The 16594-nt window shown below is 53.0% G+C and overlaps 1 protein-coding gene across 2 annotated transcripts in view; it reads left to right on the plus strand.

The window, feature by feature from the left end:
- Positions 1 to 16594, plus strand: part of CRISPLD2 (cysteine rich secretory protein LCCL domain containing 2) — a 124582-nt gene that overhangs the window by 25942 nt on the left and 82046 nt on the right. For both annotated transcript variants that reach the window (XR_013530240.1, XM_035281684.3), the window contains exons 3-6: positions 1341 to 1459; positions 5400 to 5532; positions 6605 to 6720; positions 11814 to 11914. Coding sequence is in view for 1 of the 2 variants with exons in the window: in XM_035281684.3 (XP_035137575.3) it covers positions 1341 to 1459; positions 5400 to 5532; positions 6605 to 6720; positions 11814 to 11914 (469 nt within the window). In the remaining variant the exon portion in view is untranslated. The remainder of the gene's footprint in view (positions 1 to 1340; positions 1460 to 5399; positions 5533 to 6604; positions 6721 to 11813; positions 11915 to 16594) is intronic.

Genomic DNA, 16594 nt, shown 5'->3' on the forward strand with positions numbered 1-16594 from the left:
TCTCTCTCTCTCTCTCTTTTCCCTTCCTTCCTTCCTTCTCTCTCCTCTCTCCTCTCTTCTTTCTCTCTCTCTCTCTCTCTCTCTCTCTCTCTCTCTCTCTCTCTCTCTCTCTCTCTCTCTCTCTCGTCTCATTTCGTGCAGGCCTAGCTAATTTTTGTATTTTTAGTAGAGACGGGTTTCACCACGTTGGCCAGGCTGGTCTCCAACTCCTGACCTCAAGTAATCTGCCCTCCTCGGCCTCCCACAGTGCTGGGATGACAGGCATGAGCCACTGCCCCAGTCCATCTCGGGCACTTTCTATCTTCCAACTGAAAGGCGGCGTCCATTCATCTCAGGGCCCTTCTTGCCATGTGGCCCCACAGGTGGCCAGCAAGTGTCTAAAATCCCCTGCAGGGGACCTCAGCTGCTTTTCCCTGCAGGTCTGAGTGCGGCTGATGTGGATAAAGCCTCCCTGACTGCAGCCAGGCCCTGGGCTGGGCACCCCCTCCTGGGTTTCCCATCCCCATGACTGCGCACATTGAGGGCTGTGGACATGCCCACGTTACAGATGAGGACAGTGAGGCTCAGAGAGGGCAACAGCATGCCTAGGCTCACACAGCCATTCCAGGACCTGCATTCAGAGCGCTGATCCTGCACCACACAGATAACTTATCATTTCCAGCCCTTGGTCTAGGAATAGCATCAACTTATTACCTGTGTGGACCACACACAGCTGCATACATGGAGACAGCTCCGGCTCCAGGGTCCTGAAGACCTGGGTTAAGTCCTGGTTCTGCAGCCAGCTGGCTGTGGGACCCGGGGAAATTGGCATGCTTCTCCAAGCCTTGATTTGCTTGCCTGTGAAATGGGGATAAGAAGGGTCTACTTCAGAGGCCCCCTGTTAGGATGTAATGAAAAGATTGGGGTAAAGCCCGAGGCCTGGTGTGCGTGGAACACTTGTAAGGAGAGGAAGCCGTGGTCATCGGGATGGGCTCCCAGGCCAAGCCCGTTCCTGGAGATGGCTGCTGACCTCCCCCTTTCCTTCCACACAGTGTGCTGTGTTAGCTTCAGAGGTCACTCAGCAGGGCCACTTCTGTGTCATAGACACTGAGGCCCAGAGAGAAGACATCTGCCCAGGACCTCTGGCAAGTGAGAGGCCCAACAGGAGGCCTGAGGACAGGTTTGGAGCTGGCACCTCTGGCCTGCCACGCCCCCCTGGCTAATTTAGGAAGCCTGAGATACAGCAACAGAGCACTGGCTGTGGGCTCAGCGGGACCCAGGCTGGGGCGTTGCTGCATTTAAGTTTCTTATGCCCCTCCCTCATCCTCACCTCCTGGTGCCTGTTTCTCTTCCTCCTGCAGACCTGGGATGATGAGCTGGAGAAGTCAGCAGCAGCGTGGGCCAGCCAGTGCATCTGGGAGCACGGGCCCACAAGTCTTCTGGTGTCCATCGGGCAGAACCTGGCCGCCCACTGGGGCAGGTAAGAGCCACAAGCTCCCCTGCAGCTGCTGAAGGTCCCCATTGCCATGTGCCAGGCTCAGCACTTGTGCCCATTATCAAGTTCACCCTGCAAAGACACCATCCCTCCCATCGATATTCGGGTAAACTGAGGCTCAGCACCCAGGAACACTCCTGAGTAACTGACAAAATGTATTCAAGCTTGGTTGGCTGACCCCAGACACTGAGGATTGATTAAAGTGTATAGTTTGGGTTTTCTTTCTTCTTTTTTTGAGACAGGGTCTGATTCTGGCATCCAGGATGGAGTGCAGTGGCTCACTGCAACTTCCACCTCCCAGGTTCAAGAGATTGTCAAGCCTCAGCTCCCCATTAGCTGCGACTGTAGGCAGGTGCCAGCATGCCTGGCTACTTTTCTTATTTTTAATAGACAGAGTTTCATCATGTTGGCCAGGGTGGTCTCGAACTCCTGGCCTCAAGTGATCCACCACCTCGGCCTCCTCCAGTGTGGGGATGACAGGCATGAGCCTGTAGTTTGGGTTTTCCATTCCATCTCCTGTGCTGCATTCTTGAGTCCCTGTTCCTGTGGGGTGAGCTGCTGTGTTCGTGGTGGCTCATTTCTGTCTGGCTCTGCACACTGTTTCAGGCTGAGCCAGGTTCGTTCCACCGTGTTGGGAAGACGCCCTTTGCCTTTCCCGTGTCATCCAGCCATCAGGGGACTCATTAACTTCTGCAGACCCCTGAGGCTGCTGTGTCTGGCAGTGGTTTGTCTCCCATAGGAGGCATTGATGTTTGTCTATTAAATGCAGCCGACTAGCCTTCCCCAAAGTCACCTGGACCACATATCTATGCTCTCAAAGAGGCCGGAAGTCCCTCCTGGGGGCTGAGGTCTGGTCTCATTGGGGAAAGTGGAAAAATGTCTTTGACCACACCTAGGACAACAACTAATGACCACATGAGACCAGTGCGTGTGCCATGCCCAGGGCCAGAATGCACATCCTCAGACCCATCCGGGATGTGGACCAACGTCTGTTTTGCCCTAATTCTTGAAAAGTTGCACTGCCTCTAAAATGCCTTTAGACAGCCTCTAAAAATGTAGGTGAGGCTTTGCTTTCCCTTCACACAGAGGGATTTCCTAGCCCGGGTTTCATCCGGCCACAGGCAGCCACTCCTTCCTCTGCATCCGTGCGTTTCCGGGACAAACCCGGCAGGTGTCACGGCAGATCAGCAGCTGCGACTGCACAGAGGCAGGTCCTCACCGTGGTTTTCCTCTGCTGAAGTTAGCTTTTATAAAAACCATCTTACAGTAATAGGAAAGGAAAGTGTCTAAAGCGAGGAGGTCTGTAGTCCACCAGCTGGTCTGGCTCTTCGCATTTTCGGGGGCTCCTTTGTGGCACCTGGCTGGGCGCCGACATAGTTTTACAGCCTTGCGACTGTGGCCTGGATCGCCTTGAAATCTCTTTCTTCTTTTTTCCTTTTCACACAATATCGGGACATTTTCAAGGGTACAGCGGTCATGAGCCTCGCCCTGCAAATGCCCTAATGGCCCCTCCGTGGACAGACCACAGTTGACACGTCGGCTCTTGCAGGCTCGTTTTTGTTTGGGCTTTCGCTTTGTCTCACTTGAAGGCTTGCATTAGGATTACTCCTGACGGGCCAAAGGGCACAGAGACTTCCCCCTTCTTAAGGAATTTTGCTAACTTGCTTTGCAAAAGAGCCCCCGACTTTGCAAGGTGCCCTGGGGCAGCCGTGGGCTCCTTTCCCCACGGCCATGCCAGCGCCAGCCTTGAGTCTGTGTGAGTCTGCGGGAAAGCGGATGAGAGGCCAGCAGCCTTCTGCTCCTACCTCCTCCCTGTGTGCCCCAGGGCACGCCGCTGCCCGCTGCCCGCTGCCGTCTCTCGGTTCCCAGACAGTAATTGTTACAAGACCTTGAACTGCCTCCCTCACCACATCGCCCTTAAAAACGGTCATTTCCCCCGTGAGCGTTTTCTCCATTGAAACCACTTTGTTTATACTTGCTGGTGACAGTGTGACTGGACTTGCACCCAGTTTAGTTATTCCCCTAGTTTAAAAAAAAAGGCCGGGCACAGTGGCTCACACCTGTAATCCTAACCTCCCCCCACAAAAAAGACTGTGTATAGAAAAATATGAACTAAACCACAGAGAGGGCACCCCCTGTAGCAGGAAAGAGTGAAAGCTGGAAACAAATCCAGCCTCGGAGGGCAGGGCAAAGGGGTCCCTGTCGCCCCGTGAAGAGGAGCGTCCAGCCTCAGGTTTCAGTGTTGTCATGGCCAGCTGCTTTCCTCAGCTGCTGGGGGACCCAAAAACCCAGACACAAAGCCAAAAGCTCATTCAAGAGAAGCCTCCAAGTGCACAGAGCTTTGCAGTCAGGTGCGCAAACACTTTAAGAAACTTCTTTTTTTTTTTTTTTTTTTTTGAGATGGAGCCTTGCTCTGTTGCCCAGGGTGAAGTGCAATGGTCCATCTTGGCTTACGGCAACCTCTGCCTTCCAGGTTCAAGTGATTCTCCTGCCTCAGGCTCCCGAGTAGCTGAAATGCACACCACCACGCCCAGCTAATTTTGTGTTTTTTGTAGAGACTGGGTTTTGCCATGTTCGCCAGGCTGGTCTCGAACTCTTGGTCTCAAGTGATACGCTTACCACAGCATCTCCAAGTGCTGGGGTTACAGGGATAGTCACTGTGTCCGGCCTAAGAAACTTTCTTTTTTCTTTTTTTCTTTTTTTTTGTGTTTTTGAGATGGAGTCTCCCTGTGTCTCCCAGGCTGTAGTGCAGTGGCATGATCTCAGCTTCAGTTCACTGCAACTTCTGCCTCCTCGGTTCAAGCAATTCTCTGCCTCAGCCACTCAAGTACCTGGGATTACAGGCATGTGTCACCATGCCTGGCTTATTTTTGCATTTTTAGTAGAGACAGGGTTTCACTATGTTGGCCAGGCTGGTCTCGAACTTCTGACCTCAAGTGATCCACCTGCCTCGGCCTCCCAACATACTGGGATTGTAGGCGTGAACCACTGCACTCAGCCAGAAACTTCTTATTTAAGATTTTATCAGCTGGAGCACCACCCTGGGCTCCTCCCTGCCAAGAAGAATCCCAGGCACCATCAACAGCTCCTGGGGCAGCCACCAGCTGCACCTGCCCCTGGACATCCTCCATGAGGTCATCACTTTGTGCCCACCACCCCTTTGCTTCAGCCTCAGCTGCCAAGGTTGGCACCCTTTTTTTTTTTTTGAGACAGGGTCTTGCTCTGTTGCCCAGGGTGGAGTGCTGTGGTGCGATCTCAGCTCACTGCAACCTCCACCTCCCGGATTCAAGTGATTCTCCTGCCTCAGTCTCCCATGTAGCTGGGATTGCAGGCATGCACTACCACACCCAGATAATTTTTAAATTTTTTTTAGTAGAGACGGGGTTTTGCCATGTTGGCCAGGCTGGTCTCGATCTCTTGACCTCAGGTGATCGTTTGCCTCAGCCTCCCAACGTGCTGGGATTACAGGCTTGAGCTACCACGTTCAGCCTCAAATGGACTCACGTCCTAACCGGGTTTGGTCCTGGGCAATAATATCTGTGAAATACGGGCTCATGGGCTGGGTATTCTTTCTCCAATGTACCTGAAAACAAACACCTAATTGACATGAAAAAGGACTCATTGCTAGCTAAGTTAAGAGTTTCCTGCACATGCAGGTGATATGTGGGCCACCTGGGGAGCCTAATAGAGACCCCAGGTGAGCACCTCACTGATAATGGTTTTAAGCACCTGTACCAGGTGCTGCTGGAATTGGGGGCTGTTCCCTTGCCTCAGCCTCCCTCCCTCCTACCTGCCCGTGGCTGCTGCTGGAATTGGGGGCTGTTCCCCCACCTCGCCCTCCCTCCCTCCTACCCGCCCATAGCTGCTGCTGTCTCCATTGGCGGGTGGCAGGAGGGGCTGGGACGCAGCTGTTTCTGCTCTGCAGGTATCGCTCTCCCGGGTTCCACGTGCAGTCCTGGTATGACGAGGTGAAGGACTACACCTACCCCTACCCGAGCGAGTGCAATCCCTGGTGTCCAGAGAGGTGCTCGGGACCCATGTGCACGCACTACACACAGGTACCTTGGGGACTGGCCGCGACCTCAGCCCTGCACCCTAATCCCAGTCGTTTATGCTCTGCCCCTAATGGACTGACCAAATCTGTAAAACCTCAGTGCTGTTACTGCCTTAACTTTTAAAAATTCAGTTCTATGCCAACTACAGCTGGTGGAATAAGTTGTGTGTTACTGGCAAGGCCAGAAACTGAGAGTGAGCACTACAAACTCTTCTTTTTTTTTTGGCTTGGAGACAGGGTCTCGCTGCCACCTGGTCTGGAGTGCAGTGGCATGACCTTAGCTCAGTGCAGCACCAAGCTCCTGGGCTCAAACAGTCCTCCCACCTCAGCCTCCTGAGTACCTGGGACTACAGGTGTGCACTAGCAGGCCCAGCTAATTTTTGTAGTTTTTGTAGAGGTGGGTCTGGCTATGTTGTTCAGGCTGGTCTCCAACTCCTGGGCTCCTGCGAGCCTCCTCCTCCAGCTTCCCCAAGAGTTGGGATTACAGGTGTGAGCTACTGTACCCAACCAACTTTAATGGCAATTTGACACTGCTGGGGCATTGTCATTGTGTGGCGGTTTGTTTGCTTGCTTGCTTGCTTTTTTTTTTTTGAAATGGAGTCTCGCTCTGTCACCCAGGCTGGAGTGCAGTGGTGCAATCTTGGTTCACTGCAATCTCCACCTCCCAGGTTCAAGCGATTCTCCTGCCTCAGCCTCCCGAGTCGCTGGGATCACAGGCATGTGCCACCACGCCCAGCTAATTTTTGTATTTTTAATAGAGAAGGGGTTTCTACTAAAAATAGTTCTGACCTCACCATGTTGGTCAGGCTGGTCTTGAACTCCTGACCTCGCGATCCACCCGCCTCAACCTCCCAAAGTGCTGGGATTACAGGCGTGAGCCGCTGCTCCTGGCCCACTTGCTTGCTTTTTAAGAAAATCCATTTATCTTCAATGAGCTAGGGACTAATATCTGCCTCCCCAACTCTTCACCACAAACCTCTTCAGTGCTAGCACCTTACACATCCATCCAGGCCAGATTACATCACCCTTTTGTGCCTTGTCCCTTGAGCTGTGACAAACAGATGTCATCTTTTCAGATTGTTTGGGCCACCACCAACAAGATTGGCTGTGCTGTGAACACCTGCCGGAGGATGACCGTCTGGGGAGAGGTTTGGGAGAATGCGGTCTACCTCGTCTGCAATTATGCTCCCAAGTAAGACAAGTTGACGTGTTTGTATGGGTGGGAGTTTGGATGTGTTTGCTTGCCATGGAGCACCCAGTTAAAACCGGCTTACGCAGCGAAGTCTTTATTATCTCACATAACGAGGAGTCTGGACTTTGGTGCATCTGAGTTAGCTTAATAGCTCAGCAGTGACAACAAGGACTCAGGTCCTTTTCATCTTCCTGTCGTGCCATTCTCTCCTCATGGGCCCAAGATGGCTGCAGAGCACCAACATCACATCTCCTCAAGCAGAGGAAAGGATGGTAAAAAGCCTCACTTCTTAGGTCTTTCACACACGGACACACTTTCTCCTTATGTTGGCCAGAATGAGACCAATCATAGGCGAGGGGACAAGACTGCCCCGACTGCCTTTTCAACACATCCTCTGGGACCTGCTGAACAGAGTTAGAAGCGGGAATAGCTGCTGGCTTTACACCTGGCATGGCCGGCCCTGGCTGTATGATTATTTTTCTCTGAAAACGTGCAGTAGACAGCACCCTAGAAAATACACGTTCCCGCAAAGCCTAGCTTCTCTGTTTCCCTGAAGAGGGTCGGCTGGTAGCCTCCCAGTCACAGTACCTCCTCTGCCTATAGCTCACATCATCAATGTGGTATCCAATCCTGACCCATTTGCTCATGGGACAAATATGTGCTGATTCTTGGCGAGCCGTCCCCTGCTCACGGCCTGAGGTTTGCACGTTGCTGGCCAGCACTGTTCTCCCCTGTGCTCTGCTCAGAGTGGGCCCCGGGGCATGTTTGCTTAGTGACTGAATGAAAAGTCATTTATTTGTTCTGGGTCAGAAGCAGTTGTGAAAAGGTGGGATGAAGGGGGAATTGCTGAGGTTGGGAGGAAAAATAGAAGCTCTCCCAAAACCATCTGGCACGCCTGCGGTGGCAGGGCCACTGGGCAGCCCACATGGATAAGCCAAGGGTATGTCATTGCCCAGGAGGGACGCAGGCACCAGGCAAGAGCAGCAGGCTGGTCCAAAGTGGTGCAGTTCCCCGTTCAGCAGCAGGTGGAAGTGAGGAATCATTCGACTTGCCTCTGTATAAAAAATAGACACTATATGGTCCTATCAAAAATGAAATTCTTTCCTTCTGTAGCCGCCTCCTGCTTCCTTAAAAAGAGTAATAACTGGCCAGGGGCAGTGGCTCACACCTGCAATCACAGCACTTTAGGAGGCTGAGGCAGGCAGATCATCAGGTCAGGAGACTGAGACCATGGTGGCCAACATAATGAAACCCCATCTCTACTAAAAATACAAAAATTAGCTGGGCATGGTGGTGTGGGCCTGTAGTCCCAGCTACTCGGGTGTCTGAGGGAAGAGAATCACTTGAGCCCGGGAGGAGGAGATTGCAGTGAGCCGAGATCACAGCACTGCACTCTAGCCTGGACAACAGAATTAGACTCCTTTTCAAAAAAAAAGGAATAATCTATACATGGTAAAATATACTCATCTTTTTTTTTTTTTTTTTTTCCTGAGCTGGAGTCTCGCTCTCTTGCCCAGGCTGGAGTGCAGTGGCCTGTGATCTTGGCTTGCTGCAACCTCTGCCTCCAGGAGTCAAGTGATTCTGCTGCCTCAGCCTCCCAAGTAGCTGGGATTACAGGCACCTGCCACCACGCCCAGCTAATTCTTCTATTTTTAGTAGAGACGGTGTTTCACTGTGTTGGCCAGGCTGGTCTCAAACTCCTGACCTCATGATCTGCCTGCCTTGGCCTCCCAAAGTGCCAGGATTATAAGCACCGTGAGCCACCGTGCCTGACCATATACTCATCTTAAGCATACAGCCTAACACATTCTCACAATGCATTAGTCTGTTGGGGCTGCAGCAACAGATGCCCTACCCTCGGCAGCTTCCACATCAGACCTTTGTCTCTCACCATTCTGGAAGCCGGAAGTCCCCCGGATCAAGGTGCGGCAGCGTCAGGCTCCGGTCGGGGCCCTCTTCCTGTCTCACCGACGGCCACCTTCTTACATGGCGATGAGACATGAGGACGTCCGTCCTATTAGATCAGGCCTTCACCTGTTGACCTCATTTAACCTTAGCTAATTTCCTCAAGGCCCTGTCTCCAAGTACAGTCACACCGGGGTTCAGGCTTCGACCCTGGGATTTGGGGAGACACATACACTCAGTCCATGGCAGTGGCTCTCTACCTGTGTAGCGACCATCCAGATGGGATCGACAGTGTTTCCCATGCCCCAGAGGCTCCTCGTGCCCCGCAAAGTGACCACCGTTCCGCATCTTCCCCGTGGGTCTGTGGTGTGTGGTGTGGGACCTCACATGACGGGGGCCACACAGCACACTCCCTGTGCCCCCAAATGGTCTTTTGCTCAACATCACATCTGTGAGGTTTCCTGTGGGTGGTCACCGGTTCTTTCCTTTTGACCACTGTGTGTCACTGTGTGCTGTCCACGGCCTCTTTCTTAGAGAGAGGGTCTGAGCCCCTGGGCTGTTCAGGACACTGTCCCAGGCACCAGGGTAGGGAGGGTGGCAGTGGGTGCGGTGGGGGCTCAGATCCCTTGAGGGGGATACCCAGCCTGACAAGGGTGGAGTGGGTGTGTACACAGAGGGCTTTGCATGTGAGGGAAGCAGAGTGGGTACTTCACAGTGCTATTCAAAATTAAGGAGACTGGCCATCGAGGTGGCTCATGCTGGAATCCCAGCCTCCTCTGGCTGAGGCAAGACAATCACTTGAGCCCAGGAGCTCAAGACTAGCCTTGGCAACTGCAAAACCCCATCTCTACAAAAAATAGAGGAAGTTAGCTGGGTGTGGCGGTGCACGCATGTGTTCCCCACTGCTTGTGAGGCTGGGTGTGGCGGTGCACGCACGTATTCCCCGCTGCTTGTGAGGCTGGGTGTGGCGGTGCACGCACGTATTCCCCGCTGCTTGTGAGGCTGGGTGTGGCGGTTCATGCACGTATTCCCCGCTGCTTGTGAGGCTGGGTGTGGCGGTGCATGCACGTATTCCCCGCTGCTTGTGAGGCTGGGTGTGGCGGTGCATGCATGTATTCCCCGCTGCTTGTGAGGCTGGGTGTGACGGTGCATGCATGTATTCCCCGCTGCTTGTGAGGCTGGGTGTGGCAGTGCATGCATGTATTCCCTGCTGCTTGTGAGGCTGGGTGTGGCGGTGCACGCACGTATTCCCCGCTGCTTGTGAGGCTGGGTGTGGCGGTTCATGCACGTATTCCCCGCTGCTTGTGAGGCTGGGTGTGGCGGTGCATGCACATATTCCCCGCTGCTTGTGAGGCTGGGTGTGGCGGTGCATGCATGTATTCCCCGCTGCTTGTGAGGCTGGGTGTGACGGTGCATGCATGTATTCCCCGCTGCTTGTGAGGCTGGGTGTGGCAGTGCATGCATGTATTCCCCACTGCTTGTGAGGCTGAGGTGGGAGGATTGCTTGAGCCCAGGAGATTGAGGCTGCAGTGAGCTGTGGTCACACCACTGCCCTCCAGCCTGGGTGACAGAGCAGGACTCCATCTCACAAATTAGGGAGGCCATTCATCTGCAGGGTCCAGTGCCCAGCCGGCCTTCCATCAGTGCCAACCCTGAGGATTAGAGGGGGATTGAGCTGGAAGTGTCGGTGGTGTGGTTTGTCTGAGGAAATAGAGAACCTTAGACTCAAGGGGAAGCTTGGCAGCAGCAGTGGGACATACCATGACAGGGCCACAGTCATCGGAGAAACCGACTGGGCTTCACCCACAGAGAGGACGGGCCCTGGGCCCTCTCGGTCCTTTGGTGGCGGTCCTTGTCCAGGAGTCATCCCGAAGTCCTCTGGGATTTGAGCAGAGGGTGTCTGAGCGGGGATGCCTCGTGGCATGGCATGGGCACAGTCGTTCTGCCTCCAGAACGTGGGAGCGTGGGAGAGGCCGTGTGCACGTCAGCACCAGAGAGTGCCCAGCCCATCCTGCCACACCGCACGGCATACAGGCCCCTTGGTGAGGCCAGGTTGCTTCTGGGGCCATGGGAGGTTCTAGACCGTTCTTGTAAGGATGGATCCTGTCAGACCCAGCGTGTTTCCTGCCGATTGTCTTTGGCCAATGCTGGCCGGGCCCCTCCCCGTCTTCCCTGGAAAGCATCAGAGCATTCCCCCCACAAGCTTGTGGATTTCACCAGTGCTCAGAGCACGGCCTTCCCCATGAGCCAGGTGACCAAGGGCTTCCCAAGGTCACTCCCACCGTCTCATAGCACCCCTGCTGCCATGTCCCCATTTTACAGAGAGGGAGACTGAGCCTGGGGCTGGGGCTGGAGGAGGCTGGCAGCCTGGGGCCCAACCAGGGGAGCCCGCTCTTCACAGCCCAGGAGCTGCAGGAAGGGCCTGGGGATTCTGACCGTCACTGCTACCTGGCCCCTGGAGAAAACCTATGGTGCAGCCTCCAGTTTTCCTGCCCCTGGGAACTCCAGAGGGAGGCAGAGAGCAATTATGACCCAACAGAGACCTTTGACCCAGCCCCTAGAGTAGAATGTGCCTAAATAAGGCTCTGAGCCCGACAGCCTGGGTTCAAATCCCAGGCCCGCCATTCACTTGCTCTGTGACCTGGAACAAGTCACTTAACCTCACTGTGCCTTGGTTTCCTTCTCTGCAAAAGTATTAAATTCCAGCTCTTCCCTCCTGGGTTGCTGGGGAGATGGGGTGAGGAACACAGACCAGGGATGGCATGCGGTAAGAACTGGGGAGGCACAAGCCATCTTCGACACAGGCTGGCTTTACACATTTGAAAAATGCCTTAAAAGGGGGTCCCGGCAGCTTTTCAGTGCTAAGGTGTTGGGATCTGGGGGCCCTGACAGTGTCCAGAGCAGTGTTGATGGAAGCGGGGCCATGGGGGTGTCTGGGGGCTTACAGCCAGCCAGGGCAAAGGGACTGGGTGGAAAGGCATCTTGTAGCTCACTTCTGCAGACTCGCTGGGATTCTGGAATTCTCTAGACTCTCTGTGCACAGGGGCGGAGCTGGGACAGCCGCGTTTGCTGCTTCACACAGCATGCGCCTTCCTCCCTGACCTGTCAGGGACTCAAGCCGGCCTTGGAAGAGGACTAGGGCCTCACGTGGTGGGTCCGTCTGATGGTTGTTTTTGGTCTGTTCTCAGGGGGAACTGGATTGGAGAAGCCCCCTATAAGAATGGCCGGCCCTGCTCTGAGTGCCCGCCCAGCTACGGAGGCGGCTGCAAGAACAACTTGTGTTACCGAGGTAGGAAACTCACTCCCAACGCTTTCACAAACAATTTGCCCTCAGTCTGAGTCATGCAACAGCGTTACATATAATGGGGGAATGAACGAAGTAAAAGTCAGCCCTACCCTGCCTTACTGAAGACACTGTTAGCACATTCCTCTCGGCTCCATGATGAGCTGAGCCTCACCTCCAGGGTCTGGGCTCAGCTTCCAGGCCCCTGGAAAGCCCCACTACCCCGAGACGTGGCTTCTCTTGGGCGTCTCTGTGCCTGGCTCCTCGGATGTTGCACACGGCATTAAACGCAGACGCACTGCTCACCCTTGTTAGTGTTCATAGTTTTATATCAAATAGGCTGGGGGCCAGGCGCAGGGGCTCATGCCTGTAATACCAATACTTTGGGAGGCCAAGGCAGACAGATCACCTGAGGTCGGGAGTTCAAGACCAGCCTGACCAATATGATGAAACCCTGTCTCTACTAAAAATACAAAAAAAAAAATTAGCCAGGCACGGTAGCATATGCTTGTAATCCCAGCTACTCAGGGGGCTGAGGCAGGGAAATCACTTGAACTCTTAAGGCGGAATTTGCAATGAGCTGAGATCATGCCATTGCCCTCCAGCCTGGGCAACAAGAGGGAAACTCTGTCTCAAAATAATAATAATAATTACTGTGTGCCCAAGGTCTCTGGCTAGATGGGTCACAAAGCACTCAGTTCATGATTGGCAGTTCAGGTCGCATGGTGACTTGGTGACCCATAGCCATCAAGTGGTTCAGTTTCCACCAAAGCCCAGTAATAGGCCAAGAGCTTTCTCTCAAAAGGAAAGTCGTTATCTGCAGAAGATGGCAGGGCCTTGCTCTAAAATCCTAGAGGCCTCTGCTGTGATTTTCCTGTGGTGGCTGCCAAAGGGCCCACACAGCATCCCTGTCTGCCACTGACGCCTCAGGCACCATTGGAGCTGCTGGGTCCTGTGGCCCAAGTGTCAGAGCAGCTCACACAGCAGCCTGGGCCTGCTGCAGAGCCTTCTCCTATTCTGGACCCCACTCAGAACTGCAGCCTTTTGGGTCAGTCGATAAATGAGCCAATGTAACACACCCAGATGAGGAATGTGTTGCCTCCAAAATCCAAATAGGCCCCTAGGCGCTGTGCCCCTTTCTGGACTGTAGGCGGGGCCAAGTGCAGTAACTTACCCTTCACCTTAGGAGGAATATCTCCACAGGCCTCATGCCACTGGACCCCTAGAAATTTTAAGGTAGAAGTTTCCTGAATTTTAGTCAAATTTATTTCCCATCCTCCGGCATGCAAATGTCTCACCAGTGAGTCCGGCGTGTTTGCTGCTGCCTGTTCACTGGATCCAGCCAGCATGATGTCATCAGTGCAGGGGACCAGTGTGATATCTTGCAGAAGCGAACGCTGTCAAGTGCTCTCTGAATCAGATTACGACACAAAGCCAGAGAGTTGATATGCCCCTGAGGCAGCACAGTAGAGGCATATCACTGTCCTTGCCGCTGAAGGCAGGTTGCTTCTGGTGGCCTCATGGACAGGAACGGAGAAAAAGGCATTTGCCAAGTCAGTGGCTGCACACCAGGTGCCAGGAGACGTGTTAACTTGCTCAAGCAATGAAACCCCATGTGCTGCAGCAGCTGCAGCTGGAGTCACCACTGGGTTAAGCTTATGATAATCCACTGTCATTCTCCAAGATCCATCTGTCTCCTGCACAGGCCAAATGGGAGCGTTGAATGGGGATGTGGTGGGAATCGCCACCCCTTCGTCTTTCAAGTCCTTGATGGTGGCACTAATCTGTGCAGTCCCTCCAGGGATGTGACAGTGTTTTGGATTTACCTTTTTTCTAGGGAGAGGCAGCTCTAACGGCTTCTGTTTGGCCTTTCCCACCATAATGGCCCCACCTCACCAGTCTGGGAGCCAATGTGGGGCTTCTGCCAGCTGCTAAGTATGTCTATGCCAGTTATGCATCCTGGCACTGGGGAAATGACCACAGGATGAGTCCAGGGACCCACTGTAAGCGAGACCTGAACTAAAACTCCATTAATCACTAACCTCCGTAAGCCCTTACGTTAACTAGAGGACCACGATGACATTTTGGGTCCCCTGGAACCAACGTCAGCTCAGAGCCAGTGTCCGGTAGTCCCCAAAATGTCTGATCATTTCCCTTTCCCCAGTGCACAGTCACCCCGATGAAAGGCAGAGGTCTCCTTGGGGAAGGATGGGAGAAAGAGTAACAACATAAATTTTTGGTAGCATAGTGGGGTTCTTCCTCAAGGGGACCCAGCTTCCCCTTCATTCAAGGGGTTCTGGGTCCGTAAACTGGCTCAGGTCTGGAAATTGATAGAGAGGCCGTGATTCTCTGTTTTGATAATTCAAATTAGTCTTTGGTCCACTGGACCTAGAAGTTTTCTGCTTATGTAAATTAAGTGGGAATGCAGTGGGCTTCCTATCAGTTTCAGTTCTAGGAGCAGCACAATTGATTAGCCCGTGCCAGAACTCTACACGAGTCAAACTACTCTGACTGCTGCTTTGCCTCTGCTTTCCATTATGGTAGCTGTACCCACCTTGCCTTTGACAATTCAGTGCTGCCACTTGGCCCTTACCACCTTGGGATTCAGTTATTCCCACCATTGTATTTAAATTTTGTAGTTGAGTGACTGCAGTTCCCACCATTAGATCTGACATACAGGGCTCTTCACAGATGCAGGCGCTGCCTTTACAAATCTGTTTCACAAGGCATTCATCAGGAGTATATATTCTGGACTCTCCCCACTGGGATGCGTAGGCCCAAAGTGACTCATCCCCTCCACCATCCGATACGGTAAACCGAGGGAGATCAGGCACTTCCAGTTTGCTCTCAGTGGGCCACCTTTTAATCTACATTTCAGCTAACCAGCAAATAAAGAAGTGAAGAATCTATTATGACTGCCTTAGCTGCCACATTAAATGCAGGATCCCTATTTAGTGGGCCCAAATCAATACATTTAGCCTGATCCAACTCTCTGTTCCTTCCACCATTATCCCACACCTTAATATCCATTCCCATGCCTGCTCTCCAGATTTCTGCTTATATACGTTAGAAAACTCAAGCAGTTATTTTTGAGTGTAGCACACCTCCTGTGTGTCCCACTCTGAACCTCACCTCTAGGTGCCCACCAGGACTTTAGTTACAGATCTGGAAACAGACAGGGGTGTTGGGAGTGGCTCCTGAGCCAAATCAACATTGTCTTGCCTGGCATCAGCCTCAGGGGAGGCCATCATGTTGCCTCAGGCAGTGCAGGGTTTATCCCCTTAGACAGAGGTGGGAAGGCTGATGGCGGCATGTGTCAGGGAGGCGATGTTGCCACTACTGGGGTTGGGGGTTGTTTCTTCTGGCAAAAAAAAGGTTCATCAGCATTTACAAGCTCAGTGTCCCCAGCTTCAACAGGGTCCTCCCACATGTCCCCATTCTAAGTTGCGGGCTCCCATTCCTTTCCAATCAGTGTCCTCACTTTAATAGCGGACACCTGGCGAGGCTGTGCATACACCTTGGTTGCAGGTCAACCACTTGCATGAGAAGAGCCTGTGTCTGTTTTCCCACAATTTCAGCTCTTCCTCTACAGGAGATAAGGCGTACTTGGGAGGATCCTAGCAGATTTGAGGCTCAGGATCTGCTTCCGCAGCCGGGAGTTAGGACCCCTGAGGTCACCATTTCTTTCATCACTTTGCCCAGTGAACTCAGGAGCAACCAACCAGCTTCACTATGTCCCTTGGTTCTCCGTATATGGTCAAAGGTGTTCTGTATAGAGTCACTAAACTCGCCTCTCGAGCACTGAGTCAGGAGTGTCAAATGCATTTATTCTGCATGACTTTCTAAAACAGGTCATGCCAAGGACTGTCGGCGTTCTCCATACGATTAGAAGTAGAGTCTTTAGCATTTTGGGGTCTAATCATATTAAGCAGCCAACTCCAGAGACCCTGAAACCAATGAAAGAACTCCATCCTTAATATTCTCTTCCTCTAGGACCACTCCTGGCACCAAAATCTGTATTAGCCAGGGTTCTCTAGAGGAGCAGAATAGGGTAGATATATAGGTAAAGGGGAGTTAATTAAGGAGTTTAAACTCGTCACACAATCACAAGGTCCCACAATAGGCTGTCTGCAAGCCGAGGAGCAAGGAAGCCAGTCCAGGTCCCAAAGCTGAAGAACTTGGAGTTCGATATTCGAGGGCAGGAAGTATCCAGCACGGGAGAAAGATGGAGGCTGGGAGGCTAAGCCCATCTAGCCTTTTCACAGTGCTCTGCCTGCTTTATATCCTGGCCACTCTGGGAGCTGATTAGATGGTGCCCACCCAGATTGAGGGTGGGTCTGCCTTTCCCAGTCCACTGACTCAAATGTTAGTCTCCGCTGACAGCACCCTCACAGACACACCCAGGATCACCCTGCATCCTTCAGTCCAATCAAGCTGACTCTCAGTATTAACTATCACAGGCCAGGAGTTCAAGGTCAGCCTGGAGTACATAGCGAGAACCCATCTCGACAAAAAGTAAAATAGAAAATTAGCCAGGTGTGGTCATGCACACCTATGGTCCAGGCTATGACCTAGGAGGCTGAGGTGGGAGGAGCACTTGAGCCCAGGAGTTTGAGACTGCAGCGAGCCGTGATGTTACCACTGCACTCCAGCCTGGGCCACGCAGCCAGACCCCAACGCTAAAAA

This window comes from Callithrix jacchus, chromosome 20 (genome assembly GCF_049354715.1).
Source record: "Callithrix jacchus isolate 240 chromosome 20, calJac240_pri, whole genome shotgun sequence".
Classification (NCBI taxonomy): Eukaryota; Metazoa; Chordata; class Mammalia; order Primates; family Cebidae; genus Callithrix; species Callithrix jacchus.